At 34.2% G+C, this 22,491-nt stretch overlaps 1 protein-coding gene across 3 annotated transcripts in view; it reads left to right on the top strand.

Moving 5' to 3' along the window:
* LOC105152678 (pancreatic triacylglycerol lipase) overlaps window positions 1-22,491 on the top strand; it is a 108,016-nt gene that overhangs the window by 34,391 nt on the left and 51,134 nt on the right. For 2 of the 3 annotated variants that reach the window (XM_087411255.1, XM_087411256.1), the window contains exons 5-6: window positions 6,729-6,929; window positions 7,013-7,172. In XM_087411255.1, the coding sequence (XP_087267381.1) occupies window positions 6,729-6,929; window positions 7,013-7,172 (361 nt within the window). The remainder of the gene's footprint in view (window positions 1-6,728; window positions 6,930-7,012; window positions 7,173-22,491) is intronic. The other variant, XM_087411257.1, reaches the window with a different exon arrangement.

Below are 22,491 nucleotides of genomic sequence, written 5' to 3'. Positions count from 1 at the left end.
CTCTTCGAGCGATGCTAGGATAGGCTCGATGACACGCTGCTCGTACCACTCGCAAATCGGTGTATCGGTATATCTCGCTGTTCTTTGTAATTATGCTCTTATGAGCACGTTTATCCTTCGTCGCGAATTCACCGTTGAACATGGTGTTCACTTTTACGCTACCGTGTCTTTCTACAGCGTCTCGTATACGCTCAAACACTATTTCTCTCGCGTCTTCCAAAAACCGCCGCGGCTCAATGTGATTAGAATTTATCACAGCACCTGTCGATATATGGCTTTCAAACGCGGCGTCGATCTCTCGCCAGACGAGAGATCTTTCGTCGCGACTCACGTACTCGCCACTCGCGTATTCGCCACTAACGTGCACGAAACGTCGCTCCAATTGCAATTTTCACCCGCAAGTCGCGCCATCCTCGCCACCGCGAATTGTCTGTGTTCAACGGCGAGACGCGGACGCTTGGCACGACAAAGTTCTTCGAGCCGCTCGATACACTCGTCGCATCGTTGTAGCCGCGAAATACTCCATCAGAGTAGCGACCTGACCGACTGTTCCAACAATTCGCGTTCTATTTGCTCATGATTTTCCATGTCTTTTTTTTTACAGTCTTTAGATCACGTCACACTCTTCCACTTGCACGTGATTCGTTCACACACGTTGCAGCATCGTGACATATCTAAAATGTCGTTCTAACACTTTTTTATTATATTTGTTTGCTGAAAGTGCACTGTTCACATTCAAAACATTGATCGTCGCATCTATCGAAAAATAGTTTTAGCGCAAGATTGCGATCACAAAACTCCATCCATATATTGTCGATAATCAGCAGTTCGATGCACTTTTCATTACCCGCGGGAATAAATGCATATGCACCAACCTTGACTCTTATCTGCGATTTTCTTCGCCCAATAATAATCGTCCTTTATTATTTGAACATTTCTATTCCACCAATGTCTCTTTTCATATTCATCGTCCTCGAAACATTTGTCTCGTAACCGTAGGTACACTTTCTGTCGCGCGAGTAAAGACCAGTCAGAAACAGGCTCTCTAATAACTATTCCATGTTTCTCACCACGTATACCTAATTCGCGATCGTGTAGAAATTGCACCGGCGATATTTGCGCACCTGTGTCTCTTTTTTGCAGATTACCGAGAACATATAGAACATCGTCTACATTATAGTCTTCTCACATATTTCCCAGTGTAGTGTTTCGCTCACAATATTTTCGCTCACTATTCGCAATAGTTTTTTCAATGTGGGCACTTGTTGCACGGAAATATAATGTATGTGGGCACTCTGCATTCGTACAAAACCGACCGTTTAACGCGTCAATATAATCGATATCGTGCTTCCTTACGAGATACAATCCTGTGATATCAGTATCAGCCAAACGGATCATGCATGCTGCACATACACTTAAAACGCCACCCGTCGTATAATAACAATGGATTATGCAGTATTTAATACGACCGTTCAATGCACGGATTTCTAAAGATGGCACAAATCTTTCTACATAATCTGTATCACGCTCGCTCAAATCATTAGCATAGTCAGCGTCGTCTGATAATATTTCTTCGTCAGAATCGATTTCTTGGTCCATTATTTCTTCGAAATTCACTTCTTCGAGCACTTCGAACACTTCGTCTCTGATATTCGCGAATTGTTCCGGATCCACGTTTCGAATATATTCGACTACGTTGGCTATGTTCGCATGATGGTTAGTCATACTTATGCTTATCGTCAATAACTGAATCGACCGATTCGTTCGTCTTCCAGGACACTAACTGTAGTGTCGAGCACTTATGACCTATTATAATATATATTTCGTTACGTCCAGTGGACTCCAAGATTTGTTTCATGAAAATTTCGACAAAACAGTCGTTAATACAAAGCGTAAAACTCGAGTTTTAACGGTCACCGATCGGCAAGTGTGATAATATTCAAGAAACGTATTAGAAAATCTTCCCAACGATATTAAAAACATAAACAAAAACATAGATCCTCGCCAGATCCACGGCAATAAAATTTCCGACAATGGTTACAAACCATGTAGAGAAAATTCTATTTATACACGATCGGTTCAGTAAGTACAAATGTGGATCCTGTGTAAATAAAGATTCATACTTTCAAACGTGTAAAAGCAAGTTGAAGGACGTTTTCTCGTCAACAACAGGAAGTTGATAAAATAAATGAGGAATCACGAAGCGTAGCTTTTAATTTTTTTAGATTGTCGATCGTAAAATTTAAGTAAATATTTTCTAGACGAGAGAACGCATATTCAAGTAATAAAACAGAAATCGATGACAAAAAGGGTGCGTTCGACTTGGAGTACTCGCCTTTATGCAAATACTTGCACATCCTATCTTCCATTTACTGCGGAAGAGTTATGTTTTTTTGTTTAGCAGCCGAAAAACATTGGCGCTTCTATTAACGCGTGGCGACATGTCACCGATCTGATAGTATATATATATATTATATATAAACAGTATATAGCGCTTTTTTTATTCAATCGTAAATATTAGTTACGAGCGATAAGACATGGATCGAGTAAAAGAATATATACGTCGAAAATCGATCGAGCGCAAGGGGTACCGTCCCTTGTCACCAGATCCGCCAAGTCCACCATCGAGGGAAAAAGCGAGATATTGGGAATGTCCCGATGAAAAAGCATCAAAATCGTGTTGCTCATCATCCACGTCATCAATGTCATCAAAATATAAGTCATAAGTATAAAATATAAGTATCAAAATATAAGTCATATCGTATTTAGAATGATTACTACTAATGCATTTTATTCTCTGCTAAAAAAGCGAATAGTGGTTAAAAAATTTTTTTCGTTCTCTTTTTCCAGAAAGCGCTGTTAGCGATGTTCGAGCTACCGATCGCATTCGAATGCTGCAAACTATTAGCTTTAGTTTTTAATAAGTACGAAAATCAGTGTAATAAGATGTTAACAAACATTTTTTTGTTCGCATTATTACGTATGTATTTTCTTTTACTTCCCATCCTTTGTCTCGCCAGGAAAAACTGTATTGAAAAAACTGTGTCGAAAAAAAAGGTACTTGTACTCTATTGATTCTTTTATCTTTTCTGTAACATGATTTTAAATGTTTCACATGCAGCGCAAATGTTTCCTAGATAGCCTCGCTATGGCAAAAGATGCTTCTCAGTGTCAGTCTTTGCTGAATTCGCGTGTAAGTCTAACAGAAGAGTTTAATATATAACGTGAGTGATTTTTTCCTCAAAGTGCAAAAGTATTTTACCATTAACTAAATAGTAAAATACTTTTACATATTTATTAAGTGATTGTGAAAGTGATAATATTGCGATTTTTTTTTAATTTTGTCGATTTTTTTCAGAATATTTTTCATAACAACGATGAGTAATTTACAGGATTTGATTCAAATCCGGTATGAGTTGAAGGAGTAAGTTGTTTTTTTTGTATCATTTTAGTGATTTTGCACTTTTAACGTCTTTTTACTTTTCTTTTTTCAATACCTTATAGTCGATAACGAGCCGCAAGTCCGGCTACAGTTGCGAAATGAGGTAGGGATGCAAATTATCCCCTCAGTATCACCTCAGTAAGTATAACAAATAGATTTATTTTCTGTTTTTTTTTCTTCTTTTAAATTCATTTTGTCCATTTTTCAGAGTGTACCTCGTTTTTACGTCTAAATTAGAGGATTTAGAAATAGTTACGTGGCAAATGGTACGAGGTGAGAGATAGCGGAATTGGGAGGAACAAATTGATGGGAGGAAAGTGACTTCTTCCTAGCCGAACTGCCTCCGATCGTACGAGCTTGATCCGGAGCCGGAAGATTGGAATTGTAAGTATCATAAATTTATATTATATGCGAATTTCTTTTCTTATATGTTGCATGCTAATGTAACGTTTTTGTTTTACAGAAACGATGGCGCCTCACCATATATTTAAAAATTTTTTGATTTTCATTTTCATTTTTTAATTACAATTTCTTTATTTTTTATTTACAAAATTTTTTTTTAATTAAAATTTTTTATTATTATATATTATAATAAAATTTTTATGTAGTATGAAAAATATATGTAAATTATATTACTCAGATTTCGCATCTATTTGTTTCCTCTTTATTTCTGCGCTGCTAAATTACGCGAGCATCTTCGCATTCGACGGTTCTGTCACGACCGTATTAAGCGTTCTCTTTTTAAATAAAAACGTATGATAAAATATGTTTGCGTGCAAGAAGATATCTTCGTTATATAACGAGAGTGATAATGCGGCGGCGGCGGAAAAGATGAAACATAAGAAAAAAACAGATGATAGTATGCGGTTAGTGTATGCAAGCCTTTATTGTCGATGCATTTTTGAAGACAAAGCGGCGGGTAACAACAAAAATAAGGACCGGGGTCCTATGTTTACGTAACATCAATAGCGCCGGAACCTTTTTCTCTCCTTCTTCCCCGCGTTACGAGCATCCCCGCGCCTCCTCTAGCCCCATGGGTTAGAACGCCTTGCTTTACTACTAGTGTTAGAATACGTGACAGGCAATACATGACAACAATATTTGAAAAAACCAATCGAGTTGATCAATTGACCGAATCGTATAATTTGTTAATTTTCTCTTTGTCTGAGATTTCGGAGCAATTTTAGAGCTGTTTGATACAAGTTTTACTTATCTACTTGAGGTTAATATTTGTTTCTTTTCTTTGCACTCGTTTTCCGATAATGTACGAAGCTATCCGAAAAATACCAAGTGGACTAAAGAACCAATCAGAAATTCCGTTTTCACCAAACTTTGATTATAGGATCTCTAGGGAAATAAAGATTTTCTCCGGAAATCGATTAGACATCATTATCACATGGACATAAAATTTCCTCGATAATTATACGCATTAAACTCAAATTCGACGTACAAGTAGCTCGATCTATACCTATTTAATGTATTTAATTAGTCTTTTGTTAATCAATGACGTTATGAAGCTATCTACCAAATTATTTTATTAGTTCTTCGTTATAGATTTCGGACCGCTTTCCCCATAGTACGACGCACGCGGCATGAGTCCCGTGTATGATTGGCTCGCGCCGACAAACATGTGTAAAGAGCATAAATGAAGACGGCGCATTCCACAAGCGAAAAAAAAATAAAATAGTTTCGAGTAATTCGGATTAACAGCAAATTTTGTTGAAAATATAAACGGCCGGACGTAACAATACCAGGTGTAGAAGTATGAAATCGGAATTTTTTTGTAAAAATTACACATCTGTGTTTGAAAATGATAAAAAATTTTTTATTCAAAATAATCTCCATTGCTATTTATACATTTTTCCCACCTCTCCAGCAATATATGAATGCCACGCCAAAAAAACAGTTCTTCTTTTGAAGCGAACCAGTTATCGAGCCATTTTCGTACATTTTCATACGAATTGAAGTGTTGTTCAGCGAGAGCATGTCCCAGTGATGCGAATAGATGATAATCGGACGGAGCCAAGTCTGGACAATAAGCCGCATACGCTAATATCTCCCAACTGAACGCCTCGATTGTTTCCCTGACCCGTTTTGCTGTGTGTGATGGAGCATTATCATGAAGCAAAATGATTTTGTGTTGTTTTTCCATATTCCGGTCGTTTTTCACGTAATGCTCTATTTAAATCGATCATTTGCTGTCGGTAGCGATTAGTTTTAACGGTTTCACCAGGTTTTAGCAGCTCATAATAGATTACACCCTTCTGATCCCACCAAACACAGAGCATTGTCTTCTTTCCAAAGCGATTTGGTCTTGCAGTGGATGTCGATGGTTCGCCTGGATTCACTCATGATTTACGACGATTAGGATTCTCAAAATATATCCATTTTTCATCACCTGTGACAATTCGATGGCGAAATGACTTTCTTTTGTATCTGTCAAGCAGCATTTCACAAGTGGTTTTTCGATTTTCTTGCTGTCTTTCATTCAGTTCATGCGGAATCCATTTTCCCACTTTCTGAATCTTGCCCATAGCTTTCAAACGAATGGAAATGGCTTTCTGCGTTACATTCAATTGATCCGCGAGTTCTTGTTGAGTTTGAGTATCATCTTCATCCAATAAGGCTTGCAATTCGTTGTCTGTGAACTTTTTCGGTGGTTTCCCACGCTCTTCGTTTCTCATGTCAAAATCACCACTTTTGAATTTTTTGAATCACTGTGTTTTACCAAGAGCATGTTCACCGTAAGCTTCGACAAGCATTCGATGCGATTCTGCAGCAGTTTTCTTCAAATGATAACAGAAAACCAATGCTGTCCGCAAATCGTAGTTCGTAGGCACAAAACTCGACATGTTTAAGGTTAGAAAAAAATATACCGGTGTATGGAACTTGGGTTGTTGTATGTTGGAAATCTTCGTCAGCTGTTAGAGAGAGATGATGGCACTGCAGATGCGGTCTTGTGGTCCTTAAACTGATAGCTAGTGCCATATATAGGGAAATTCCGGTTTCATACTTCTACACCTGGTACATTAAAAATAAAAAGATATACTAGTTCCCTGATGAAAATATAAATGTAATGGAAGAATAACAGAAGTGTGAACAAAACTTCTAGAAGACGAAAATTGAAACAATAAAATGTAAAAGAAGCATTTACGTTTCTTTTACATTTTGATGTTTCAATTTTCTATGAGTTTCGTTTACGATTCTGTTACAGGGTTTGATGCATATATGTACATATATATAAATATTGTTGTATTATTATATACTTTTCAATATTTTTATATAGGATTGGATCCTGCTGGTCCCCTTTACAACTTTCTTCAACCTCATCTTTCGCTCTCTGATGCCCGTTTTGTGGATATCATACACACAGATTATGGATTTTATGGTATTGCCAGGACTACAGGCACAGTGGACTTTTTCCCAAACGGTGGTGAACGCATACAACCCGGCTGTCCACAACATCCTAAATTTTATAGCAAAGATGGTATATTTTTTTTCTTATTTAGAATTTGCAGTTAAACAGATTATACCTTTTACATCTCTTTTTACATCTCATGTCATTGATAGATTTCTGCAGTCATCAGCGTTCTTGGAAATTCTATGCAGAGTCTCTGATCAACGAATCTGCCTTCCTGGGTGTACAATGTTCTTCATTATCTCATTTGGCTTCCGGCAAATGCAATAATAACACACAGATTATCATGGGATATGCCACTCCAAGCAGCGCGTCAGTGAAAAAGTTTTGAAATAAATGATATATTTAAGAAAAAGATTATTATTTTATATAATTATATCTTTGTAAACAATTTCTTAGAATTTTTTACATAATTTATTTTCTATCTACAGGATATCTCGCGAGACTTTTGTTATCACTCACAGGAAGGTAGATGGGATCGAGTGAATACAAAGTCCAATATTATTTAGCGATATTTGCAATGATAATCGAGAGTTGATTTCCATTTACACCGATTCTCAGATAATTCTCACTTGTAACATCATAACTCAGTTGAATGCGCGTTCCTTTTGCTCTGACAAGTGAGATTCAATTGGTTTTTATTCTATTAGTTCATAATTTGCACAAGATCGAGACTGTGTGCTTTAGTGAGTCTCACTTTAAAGAGATTATGAACTGTGTTGAAATGTAATAACTTTTTACTAAACTTTACTACTTTTTACAAAGTAGTAAGCAAGTAGTGACTGAGTATAAAATACTCAGCTCACTTCAGACTCAATTTCACTTGTGTGTGGAAAAATGGAAAGCAACTATTAAATTTTGTAATTTTACTAATAACAGTACGCTGAGAAAAACACTTCGACCGTTTAAAGTATAACCTAGTCCAATTTATCAAGTATTGGTTGCTGGCAGCGCTTTGGAGAGGCAAGAAGGGAAGCGCGTTGCTGCCCGGCATTGCCACATGTCTCACCGCATCGCGCTGAGAGACTCGCGTCGATGGCTGCTATGCATATTCGCGATTATAATATAATCGAGATTGATTATAATACATATGGAGCAAACTTTCAAAATGCATTTTGTCCGAAATTTGATTTCCAGAAAATGAGAAAGAAAGAAACTTCGCACACAAAAAAATTATGCTTTACAGAAAATAACGGTAAATATATATTAAAAACAATGGACCCACTTTCGATGGCTTTAACACATACTGCCATGACCTTAAGTGTCCTCCAATAAGTTTTGGTTGGCGATTGCTATTTGTTAAAAAGTTATAAACAAAAAAGTTGATAATATAAATGTGTATTTAATCGTATAAATTGTAATTATCACAAATATCTCCAATAATTTAAAATTTTTTGTAGGATAGTATTATACAATAGGGGTTTGCTATGTACGATTCATTTGTAATATATAAGACTCATCACTTTACAATTTTTGTTTTTAAAGTAAGAAATCTATTTTAAAACAAAATTTTTAAAAGAGGATTCTTATTTTTTGGGCGAAAAAATTGATTTTTTGGGGAACTTTTGACCAAAGTCAATACATTCGAATTTTGGAATATTGTTTTACTATATTTAAATGTAATTAGTTTTTTTTTATTATCTTAAATTTGAGCCAACGCCGGTTATCTCTCCTCAAACATGATGCTGCGCGAAATATCTCCGTCACTGATTGACAAGATATCTTCCGTCCCGATGATCTGAAATATAAAAGTCCGATAGCGTTTAATTTTATATACATATAGTTATTGTTAGATAAACAAGCAAAAAAAAATTTATAATTGTGAAAATGGTGGGGCGGGGGGACAGGCTTGTCAAATAAAAATCATTGATTTCACTCTAATAATTGGCTGAATTTTTTGTAATAAAAATAAAAATATATAATGAATTATTTTTTTTTTCCATCGAACAATGAAGGGATGTTTCCTCAACATGTAATCAAAGTGGAAAATTATCAGTTAGTTTCGTAGATATCATGCCAGTGACGGAAAGTCGCGAAAAAGCTGTTTCAAGAAAACCGCATTTAAAATTTCATCTGTAGTTTACAAATACAAATCGAACACTTACAATATTTTTTTACTAATCAGCTATACCAGAGTCATATAATAATCTTTCTTGCTCAAAGAATTAATTTTTATTCAATTGTTGCTCTTTCTGATAAGTCTGAGCTTCTTTGGTCGCCTCGAGGTTTTATCTCGTTAATTTCTTCAAGCGTTGCTCGTCATACGCAGATGTGAATATTTTTTTGTTTCATTCTCGTCCATTTAGTTCCACTATTAAGCAGTGTCGAATTTGTCACTTTAGATAGATTGAGTATACTTAAAGACCCGTCTACTAATAATCGTAAAAAGTAAAGTAAGGATCAATTATATACCGAATATTCCCCTCGCTTTTGATTATGTGATTAGTCTAATTTTTATTCTTCTCTAAACCATGGCTATTATAAATAAGTTTTCAGACTATAGATAAAAACTTTCCTTAAGAAGTTCCCCATCTTTTGTTCCCTGTCTTCTCGGGGAGCAATAATTCTATTCGGATCGAGCAAAAACCGGAGCAGTTACCGCGTGCGCTCTAAGTTATATACCTGCGCGCTGAATTGGTCTATTGCTTATAACTTCGTCAATTTTACGAATTTCGATTTGAAATTTGCTGTACATATTTTTAACATTTCATACTATAATATTCCGTAAAAAAATCGATTTTTTTTATCCAAAAAATGAAAGTCCCCTCTTAAAAAATTACAAAAATAAGACTAATACAAATTATCATAAACTTCTATAAATAAAAATATCAAAAGAGAGAAAGCGATAGAAACCTATAGAATCTATGGAAAATATAATTGATTTCTATCGTAATCTGTCGCTTTTCTAAATCGAAAGAAAACAATTTTTTAAAAACATCTGAAAGTGATATCTTTTTCTGCCGTTCTCTATCGTTTTCTGTGAGGAGAGTATGATTTCATCGGAATATGATAAACAGATAATATATCAGTAAAAACATAATATTTTATCATAATTTTTGTTGGAATCTATCCTTAGAAAATTTCTGAAAATCTGTCATAATTAATAGTGTATTTACGGCAGAAATTTTAAGTTCACTATCATATAATTATAAAAAAAAACTCTTTGTGTTAATCATACTAACGATATTTGACATAACATTGTATTCTCTAGTTATAATTGCCATAGACGGTGAATCGTAATATATTATAAAATCAAAGAAGATTTTTTGTATATAATAATAATACGATAGAAAAACATCTCTACTCTTCTTCGATTTTATAATATTAGGTGTTGGAATTAATTCGTAGCGTTTTTTAATGAAAGAATGTTATTTATTTCACATGAGCATTAAAAAATACATTAATGAAAGTACTTCCCATCACTTGTAAAACGCTACGAATTAATTCCAACACCTAATATATTATCGTCTGATTCGCCATCTACAGTAATTACACCTAAAGAGCACAATGTTATATCAAATATCGTTAATACGATAAATAACGAAGAGTTTTTTTGTAATTTTTGTGAACTTAGAATTTCTATTACCGTAAACTATTAACTACGACAGATTTTCAGTAATTTTTTAAGAATAGGTTTTAACAAAACTTGCATCTTTATTGATATTATATCATATTCTGATGAAATTATACTCTCCTAACAGCAAATAATAGAAAACGGCGGAGAATGATATTATTACTTTCGGATATTTTTTCGGATATCGCTTTCTCTCTTTCTTATACACAGAAGTTAATTGTTTGTATATGTCTTATTTTTGCAATGTTATTTTATATATGTATTATAATCGGTCTCATTATATTATAATCGCATGTGCGGTCTCGATGCGAGTCTCGATGCGGTGCGACGACATGTGAGCAGCAATGCCGGGCAACGGGGCGCGTTTCCCTTTTTGTCTCTCCGACGCATTGCCGGCAGTATTTGATAAACTGGGCCGAGCTACATCTCGAACGGTAGAAGCGTTTTTTTCGTGCTCTCATTAGCACAATAAAAAATTTCAATATCTCGATTATTATTAGCAAATCTCGCTAAACGGTATGGAATTTTTATATTCATCTTGATCCTATCTACCTTTCTGTGAGTTATAGCAAAAGTCTCCCGGATACCCTGTATTCATTTTATAATATTAAAAAAAAAGTTTTTAGATTCTTTTTGTAAATTGGAATACAGATTACACAAATGTCGAAAAAGTTTCCATCTTCTCTAGAATATTTTTTAATATATTTTTTTGTTTTCATTTAAGACTACGTCCTGTGTTTATTCTTCAACATTCTCTTGCGAAGATGATGTTCAGCTCTCATGCCATCTCTTAGGTTTTTCTGGAGGTCGTGCTGCATCATTTTCGAATTTATCAATATGCGGCAGACGCTCCTCGGATATCCTGATGACATCTCTTTTCTTTTCTCCTATTCCTTGTTTAGCGTACGATATCGCGTACGTCACCGGCTTCTTTTATATCATTGTTTTTCTGATGATCGTATACTGTGTGTCGGGCAATCTGGCGCAAGGTTCTATTGTCCTAATCACTTGGTTATTACGCTGTTCGCTTTTGTTTCTATTGTGTCGATCACAATGAGTCTTATGCATGTTTTTTATATTCGGACTTTACTTTCTCTTTTAAGGTGTTTATTTCTCCACATTGTATCTCTCAAGTATCTAGATATTATGGAAGCCTTGTTTGTGATTTCATCTCTTCCTTCAAGTTTTTGTTGCTAGTGATGTCGGCTCCTAAGTATCTGAATTTCATCACTTGCTCAATACTTTGGTTGTTGGGTGCGAGTTTGCATCTCTTTGGTTCTTTGGAGATTGCAAGTAACGTCTTCTCGATAGAAACAAATCATGTTGAATTACTTAGTGGTGAGTTCGAATTTATGTAATATCTTTTGTAAATTGTCTTCGTTTACAGATATCAATCCTGTTGAAAATTCTTGTAAGTTTTTTGTACCAGATCTTAAAAGAATTGATCAATCAATCATTACTAAATGAACGTACATGATCATATAAGAATCTTATATAATTTGTTTATGAATCTCACCAGTAATCTTTAATGACTTTAGGAATTTGGAATGAATCGACGATTTATATCGCAATGAAAAGATCTTGCTTCAGCCTTATAAGATACTTTTAAAAAATAGTTTTTTTTTACAGGATTATCTAAGAATATGGTATTAATTATATATAATTTTGAAGTGTTTTATGAAAGATCATTTATCAGTCTTAAGAGATAATTACGGAATAAGATAAATATTTGGTTTAGGTGACATCTCATTAATTTCAATGTCCTTTAGATATGTTATAGGGGAAAATATCTTAAGTGATTTCTTACAAAAATTAAATGGGGATGGTATTAGTTTAGGAGATATAGTAAATTAAAGTTTTATAATTTGAACGACTTTCCACGCGAAGCGACTCCATCTCACCTCCCCTCCCTTAAGGGCACGACTTCTATGCGAAGTGACTTTCATCTCACTTCCCCTCTGCTTCGAGGCACATAATTTTCCAATGAAATATAGTAAATCTCGAAAAGTCATACAATTTCAGATGCAGGAGGGGAGATGGAGTGAAAGTCGCTCCGCGTGAAAAGTCGCGCGTCTTTAAGCAGGGAAGGAGATGGGATGAAAGTCGCTTCGTGTGGAAAGTCATATGCTATGACTTTATTATGAAACTTTAATTTACTGTATCTTTTAAACCAATGCCGTCCGCCATTTAATTTTTGTGGGGAATTATTTAGGACACTCTCCTCTATTATAGCATATCTAAAGGATATTGAAATCGGTGATTGTGTTACCACGAATAATTTATTTTCCAAGTTGATACAAGAATCTGGCATAAATCGTACATAATGATTTATCGCAATGAAAAGTTTTACTTGTTATTTTAGCCTAATAAGATACTTTTAAGAAATAATTTTTTTTGATCGCAGTAGATATACTAGGCGGGTTCTAAGCCATGGGGCTAGAGGGGAATGCGGGGTGCGGGGAAGTACTTGTAGGCGCGGGGAATACCTAACGCGGGGGAAAGAGGGTGAAAGGTCTAATCTCCTACACAATAGGGCTCCTACACAATAGGGCTCCTTTTTTTGTTATCAAAATTAGACCATGTTTTTCTTTAAAAATGCATTGATAATAAAGATTTGAATTTGACCATGACATATTTTTCTTTTCTTTGAAAATGTATCGATAATAAAGGCTTGCATGTTAGAGAAAGATAGAGCGCGCGTGCTACGAGTGAAGAAAGGATGGAAGAATTAATAGAGTACGAATTTCTTTTGTATGATACAGTTTTTCAATTTTTATGGTTTTTCCTGGCGCGTCGAGGCAAAGGATGGGAAGTAAAAGATAATACACATGAAATAAGGCGAACAAAAATGTTTTATTTACATCTTATTACATCGGTTTTCGTACTTATTAAAAACTAAAGCTAATAGTTCGCAATCGATGAGCTGATGTCCATTGAAGATGTCGCTATCACATATAATGTTCTCAGATGCGATGTTGGAGAATCGTGTATACTTGGTATCTACCGTATCGACGAGTCGAGCTAATCGTTCGAACGTTACATCGATACACCCGTTAAAGTCAAACATACGGCGTAGCGTCGTTTCGGTCATCATAATGCGTACGGATGAAGAATCGAGACGTACGACCGTAATATAGTTCAGCATGAAAACACTGACGGTTAGCGGTCCAACGCTTATAAAATTATTCTTGTATTCGTTTCGAAACAGCTTGTAAATATTTCCTCGCTGCTCGTAGAGGCTCTTCCATGTTTCGAGAGACAGCGATAGTTCGTGTCCGCGATGATCTCCAAGGGCGATCTCCACGTAACTCGGTGGACCAACGTTGATTCCAATTTCCAAAAATTTGTAGCCCGTATTCGTCAGATCGTAACGTCTGCTCAGTAAACACACCGCACGATGCTCCGTACTGTGTACATACATAATGTTAAAAAACGTTTCTTTTGTGCATAGAACGTTGAAACTTACATGTTATATTCCTTCTTCACATCGTACGATGCACTGCTCTCTTTAGCATACATTTTTTCAGCCGTTCGTACAAGCGGGTATCGTAAACTGATTGCATCCGTATAAATGGTAATACTTCTGGAATCGATAAGAGAAGACAGGTCCTCCCCCCTCTTTCCAAGAATTTCGAATATGTTGCGACACGTTTTATCAAGTCTTTCTACGTATTTCCTTTGTCACGAATTTATACATACGTTTATACACACGTACATACGTACATACGTTTATACATACGTTTATACACACATACGTACGTTTATACATACGTTTATACACACGTACATACGTACATACGTACATACGTACATACATTTATACATACGTTTATACATACGTTTATATATACGTTTATACATACGTTTATACATACATTTATACATACGTACATACGTTTATACATACGTTTATACATACGTTTATACATACGTACATATGTTTATACATACGTTTATACATACGTACATACATACGTACATACATACGTACATACGTACATACGTTTATATTATACATACGTACATACGTTTATACATACGTACATACGTACATATGTTTATACATACATACGTTTATACATACGTACATACGTTTATACATACGTTTATACATACATACATACGTACATACGTACATACGTACATACATTTATACATACGTTTATACATACGTTTATATATACGTTTATACATACGTTTATACATACATTTATACATACGTACATACGTTTATACATACGTTTATACATACGTTTATACATACGTATATATGTTTATACATACGTTTATACATACGTTTATACATACGTTTATACATACGTACATACGTTTATATATACGTTTATACACACATACATACGTTTATACATACGTTTATACACGTACATATGTACATACATACGTACATACATACGTACATACGTACATACGTTTATACATACGTACATACGTTTATACATACGTACATACGTACATATGTTTATACATACATACGTTTATACATACGTTTATACGCACATACGTACGTTTATACATACGTTTATACGCACATACGTACGTTTATACATACGTTTATACATTACAAAGGAAGGGAAAAGAAGTACATAATAAATACGTTAACGTATTTTTATTTTAAAAATTCTTTTGCAACCACCAGTTATATATTTTCAATACATTTTGTAACGCGCAATTCTTAACATGTTGTCCACATCGTATAATATTAGTAACATCTAGATTAGATAAAGATTCCATGTGTTCTGTCGTAAACTGCATCCAAGGTCTCAATGTACATGCGTTCTCGCTCATCATCCAGAAGCAAGTTCCGCAGCCACGTTCGTTTCTCGCGTCCCTTGACATACACGACAGCATCAATAAATTTTTATTTCATCAATTAAGTAAAAAAATCCTATATTCGATCAAAGCTGATCTTATTTCCTAAATATTTCGGTTTGAATTTATATACATATGTACATAGATAATTCTATAAGCCACGCAATAAAGTCCTTTTCAATCTTGAAACGCAATCATGGATGGAACTACAGTGGTATTATAAAATTATGTATTACAATTTTGTGTTCATACATGTTCCCTTAAAAACGATATTCATTAGTTGTTGATCACGATTCATTAGTTGTTGATCAAACGGATGTTCACTTATTTATAATCATTGGCGACAAGTATTGCTGAAGTCGGCACGCTTGATTTATGCGAAACTGCAAAATTGTGTTTCTACGTATCCAACAGAGTAATCTTACCGCAAAACATGTTGAGATTCATCGATTTTCCGTAGAAAAAAATTTTTATATTACACTTATGCAAAATCGTATCTAACGTGGTCACAACTGCCGTACATCGACGTTTCACCGAGAAGAATTTATGCACTTTCATCTGTTAAACTTAAATTATCAACCGAAAAATGCTTTACTATTGTATCGTGTACCCACTAACACATGTGGATGGTATTAATGAACTACAATCAAAACATTTATGACAATTATCAAACAGATATTAAATCATCGTCGAATGTCTATCGAATCACTGTCAAAAACATCTTTCAAATTAATGTCAAATATCTATCGAACCTTTATTGAATGTCTATCGCACCACTTTTAATCCTAACTATACACACTGAGTTCCCAGAAACCTCAACTTCAATTTCTAAATCGAGATCTTTTCGTATTTCTTTTCTTTTTCTTTGAACCAACAGTCGTCGAACGGTACCGCCATGTATCGTGTTCAACGAATAGAACCGAATATCAACGTCGACAAGATGTCCGAAATTGACCCGAGTATGATTAAACATCGCGTCACGCGTATGTAAAACGTATGCACGTACGTACATACTACACATAGCGTACATTCTTCATTTTAAGGACTTACAAAATTAGCAGAAATATGACAGTGGTCTGTCAGACTGACGTAATTTTTTAAATATTTTTTAACATTACAGTTCAAAGTTAAATAACTGACACACTAATATCAATGGAGTAATATATTACAAACATCTGGATTTTAATCGAGTCACTTTCAATGCAAATTTCCTTTCACAAAGATTTGTGAATTAATTTTCACGCTGCGGGCCTTGTACAGATTTTCTTTATTATTAGATATTTATATTTTCTCAGCTATATATTTTAGTATTTTTATTATTATTATTATTATTATTAAATCCTCACTTCTAACAAGCTATGCTTTAATAACGTTTATTATTTCCAAATCTGTGCAGTTCTGAATATTTTTGTTAAATCATACAGTGTCATCTTAAAATATATTAGATATCATATTAGATTTATTATTGTACATAAATGCTGCTTTATTATGTATATTTTATATTATTAATATTTTAACTGTTTTATACGATTTTAGACATTTTGCTCATTGGGTAACTAAAAAAGATATTGAAAAAATTGTAAAATGGTAGAGGACTCAGTTTTTTATAGAAATAACACTATATGATTAATAGGGTGTTATTTCAGTTTTATAACCTGTATATGTACATATACATACATATACACATATATAGGGTGTTCTGAAATTCGAATCAAAGTATTATATAGCAAGAAAGATCTCGAAAAATTAAGTTAAAAAGTTATTTGTAAATTTTTATTTTAAGCAGAAATTTTTGAAATATCAGGATTCAAATATAACGAGTTACAGCTTATATTTAGATGATCACTTGAATTAGTGAGTGCGAAATATACGCTTACTTACTCTATAATACATATTACCGCATTTGCAACTCATCGGTAGGTAGCCCTCTAAGCATAGTCTGTAATTAACCATATTTAAACCTTTATTATTACAAAAATTACTGTTAAAAATAAATAATTACAAGTAACTTTTTCACTTAATCTTTCGAGAACTTTCTTGCTGTAGTACGTAGGCTGCTGGCAAAGTTTCTGCAAACAATATGAAAAAAAAACATGTAAAATTCGGTAAATGGCTTTATTGTTTTTAGTAGTATTGTTTTTAGAAGTATTCGCCTTTAAGATCGACATTTTTGCATACGCTCGAACCAATTTTCAAAGCATTTTTTTCACTCTGAGACTGTAACCTCAGAAATCAGTGTACAAAATGTTTCAACAGCTGCTTCAGGCACTGGCGACTCAAATCGCTCACCACGCATCTTCTTTTTAATGTTTGGGAACAAAAAGAAATCATAGGTGTTAAATAAGGTGAATACGAACAATAAGTCATCAATGCGACATTTTTACTGGATAAAAAATCAACAGTTTGACGTGCTGTGTGACAGCTGGCATTGTCATGATGAAGGATGATGTGATGATTTCGGTTTGTTCTACGCAATTCATTTATGATTTCTGACAAACAAATTGTTGTATACTAATCTGTATTTACAGTCCTTCGATCCTCTAAAGTCACGATTGCCACATGCCGGTATAACTGAAGAAACAAGCAACCATTTGCTTGGCAGCACTGCGTGAACAAACAACTTTGGTTGATTTCGATTTATTTTGAAATACCCCCAACAGTGGATTGTTGTTTACTCATACGAATCCATAGATCCATGTTTCGTCCCCAGTAACGATATTGTAGACCAAATTTGATCGACCTCGGTTGAATTTCTTGAGCATTTCTTTGCTCCATTTAACACGAGCCTGTTTTTGAGCTTCGGTCAAATTGTGTGGGATCCAACGATTGCAAAGTTTCCGTACGCTCATGCAAGTGATCATGCAAAATCGTATGTATTGCTCATGTCAATGCCTAAGGATGCCTGAATCTCGCGGTATGTTATATGCCGGTCTCGCTCAATCATTTCACGCACAGCATCAACATTAGTGGCAACAACAGACGTGGATGGACGACCTTCACGGAATTCGTTACAAAGAAAGGTACACGCTGGAATTCGGTAAACCAATTTTAAACAGTCCTTGGATGGTGCTACATCCTCAAAAGCAAAATGAAGTCGATCGATGCATTGTTTCGGAGTTAGATTACATTTGTAAAAAATCATTGCCCGAAAAGTTTTACGCGAAATTTCCATTTTCTCACAAAAGTAACTTCTTTTAAAATACTATGCAAACAAAACTAGTTGGCTTGGGTACAAACTGTCAACTGAATTATAAGTTAAAAACGTCTAACTTTACGGATGTGATAGTAGCAGAACATTGGCGCCACTGGAAGTATTAGATTGCAGAAACTTTTCCAGCAGTCTACATATTCTGATTCGCGACACCCTGTATAACTGTATGTACATTAAATTAATTTTTATACGATCACGCGGGTGATACAGATTACTAAAGCCATCTATTGGGAAAATAATGGATTTCTTTTTACTACACCTAATATTATGATATTATTTATTTATTATTTTAATATAATAGATAAATAATATTGTATGTGCATGTAACCGTATAAAAATTAATTTAATGTACATACAGTTATACAGGGTGTCGCGAATCAGAATATGTAGACTGCTGGAAAAGTTTCTGCAATCTAATACTTCCAGTGGCGCCAATGTTCTGCTACTATCACATCCGTAAAGTTAGACGTTTTTAACTTATAATTCAGTTGACAGTTTGTACCCAAGCCAACTAGTTTTGTTTGCATAGTATTTTAAAAGAAGTTACTTTTGTGAGAAAATGGAAATTTCGCGTAAAACTTTTCGGGCAATGATTTTTTACAAATGTAATCTAACTCCGAAACAATGCATCGATCGACTTCATTTTGCTTTTGAGGATGTAGCACCATCCAAGGACTGTTTAAAATTGGTTTACCGAATTCCAGCGTGTACCTTTCTTTGTAACGAATTCCGTGAAGGTCGTCCATCCACGTCTGTTGTTGCCACTAATGTTGATGCTGTGCGTGAAATGATTGAGCGAGACCGGCATATAACATACCGCGAGATTCAGGCATCCTTAGGCATTGACATGAGCAATACATACGATTTTGCATGATCACTTGCATGAGCGTACGGAAACTTTGCAATCGTTGGATCCCACACAATTTGACCGAAGCTCAAAAACAGGCTCGTGTTAAATGGAGCAAAGAAATGCTCAAGAAATTCAACCGAGGTCGATCAAATTTGGTCTACAATATCGTTACTGGGGACGAAACATGGATCTATGGATTCGTATGAGTAAACAACAATCCACTGTTGGGGGTATTTCAAAATAAATCGAAATCAACCAAAGTTGTTTGTTCACGCAGTGCTGCCAAGCAAATGGTTGCTTGTTTCTTCAGTTATACCGGCATGTGGCAATCGTGACTTTAGAGGATCGAAGGACTGTAAATACAGATTAGTATACAACAATTTGTTTGTCAGAAATCATAAATGAATTGCGTAGAACAAACCGAAATCATCACATCATCCTTCATCATGACAATGCCAGCTGTCACACAGCACGTCAAACTGTTGATTTTTTATCCAGTAAAAATGTCGCATTGATGACTTATTGTTCGTATTCACCTTATTTAACACCTATGATTTCTTTTTGTTCCCAAACATTAAAAAGAAGATGCGTGGTGAGCGATTTGAGTCGCCAGTGCCTGAAGCAGCTGTTGAAACATTTTGTACACTGATTTCTGAGGTTACAGTCTCAGAGTGAAAAAAATGCTTTGAAAATTGGTTCGAGCGTATGCAAAAATGTCGATCTTAAAGGCGAATACTTCTAAAAACAATACTACTAAAAACAATAAAGCCATTTACCGAATTTTACATGTTTTTTTTTCATATTGTTTGCAGAAACTTTGCCAGCAGCCTACGTACTACAGCAAGAAAGTTCTCGAAAGATTAAGTGAAAAAGTTACTTGTAATTATTTATTTTTAACAGTAATTTTTGTAATAATAAAGGTTTAAATATGGTTAATTACAGACTATGCTTAGAGGGCTACCTACCGATGAGTTGCAAATGCGGTAATATGTATTATAGAGTAAGTAAGCGTATATTTCGCACTCACTAATTCAAGTGATCATCTAAATATAAGCTGTAACTCGTTATATTTGAATCCTGATATTTCAAAAATTTCTGCTTAAAATAAAAATTTACAAATAACTTTTTAACTTAATTTTTCGAGATCTTTCTTGCTATATAATACTTTGATTCGAATTTCAGAACACCCTATATATGTGTATATGTATGTATATGTACATATACAGGTTATAAAACTGAAATAACACCCTATTAATCATATAGTGTTATTTCTATAAAAAACTGAGTCCTCTACCATTTTACAATTTTTTCAATATCTTTTTTAGTTACCCAATGAGCAAAATGTCTAAAATCGTATAAAACAGTTAAAATATTAATAATATAAAATATACATAATAAAGCAGCATTTATGTACAATAATAAATCTAATATGATATCTAATATATTTTAAGATGACACTGTATGATTTAACAAAAATATTCAGAACTGCACAGATTTGGAAATAATAAACGTTATTAAAGCATAGCTTGTTAGAAGTGAGGATTTAATAATAATAATAATAATAATAAAAATACTAAAATATATAGCTGAGAAAATATAAATATCTAATAATAAAGAAAATCTGTACAAGGCCCGCAGCGTGAAAATTAATTCACAAATCTTTGTGAAAGGAAATTTGCATTGAAAGTGACTCGATTAAAATCCAGATGTTTGTAATATATTACTCCATTGATATTAGTGTGTCAGTTATTTAACTTTGAACTGTAATGTTAAAAAATATTTAAAAAATTACGTCAGTCTGACAGACCACTGTCATATTTCTGCTAATTTTGTAAGTCCTTAAAATGAAGAATGTACGCTATGTGTAGTATGTACGTACGTGCATACGTTTTACATACGCGTGACGCGATGTTTAATCATACTCGGGTCAATTTCGGACATCTTGTCGACGTTGATATTCGGTTCTATTCGTTGAACACGATACATGGCGGTACCGTTCGACGACTGTTGGTTCAAAGAAAAAGAAAAGAAATACGAAAAGATCTCGATTTAGAAATTGAAGTTGAGGTTTCTGGGAACTCAGTGTGTATAGTTAGGATTAAAAGTGGTGCGATAGACATTCAATAAAGGTTCGATAGATATTTGACATTAATTTGAAAGATGTTTTTGACAGTGATTCGATAGACATTCGACGATGATTTAATATCTGTTTGATAATTGTCATAAATGTTTTGATTGTAGTTCATTAATACCATCCACATGTGTTAGTGGGTACACGATACAATAGTAAAGCATTTTTCGGTTGATAATTTAAGTTTAACAGATGAAAGTGCATAAATTCTTCTCGGTGAAACGTCGATGTACGGCAGTTGTGACCACGTTAGATACGATTTTGCATAAGTGTAATATAAAAATTTTTTTCTACGGAAAATCGATGAATCTCAACATGTTTTGCGGTAAGATTACTCTGTTGGATACGTAGAAACACAATTTTGCAGTTTCGCATAAATCAAGCGTGCCGACTTCAGCAATACTTGTCGCCAATGATTATAAATAAGTGAACATCCGTTTGATCAACAACTAATGAATCGTGATCAACAACTAATGAATATCGTTTTTAAGGGAACATGTATGAACACAAAATTGTAATACATAATTTTATAATACCACTGTAGTTCCATCCATGATTGCGTTTCAAGATTGAAAAGGACTTTATTGCGTGGCTTATAGAATTATCTATGTACGTATGTATATAAATTCAAACCGAAATATTTAGGAAATAAGATCAGCTTTGATCGAATATAGGATTTTTTTACTTAATTGATGAAATAAAAATTTATTGATGCTGTCGTGTATGTCAAGGGACGCGAGAAACGAACGTGGCTGCGGAACTTGCTTCTGGATGATGAGCGAGAACGCATGTACATTGAGACCTTGGATGCAGTTTACGACAGAACACATGGAATCTTTATCTAATCTAGATGTTACTAATATTATACGATGTGGACAACATGTTAAGAATTGCGCGTTACAAAATGTATTGAAAATATATAACTGGTGGTTGCAAAAGAATTTTTAAAATAAAAATACGTTAACGTATTTATTATGTACTTCTTTTCCCTTCCTTTGTAATGTATAAACGTATGTATAAACGTACGTATGTGCG

Source organism: Acromyrmex echinatior, chromosome 11 (genome assembly GCF_024713525.1).
Source record: "Acromyrmex echinatior isolate Ae372 chromosome 11, ASM2471352v2, whole genome shotgun sequence".
NCBI classification, from domain to species: domain Eukaryota; kingdom Metazoa; phylum Arthropoda; class Insecta; order Hymenoptera; family Formicidae; genus Acromyrmex; species Acromyrmex echinatior.
This window is presented reverse-complemented; position numbering and strand designations above follow the sequence as displayed.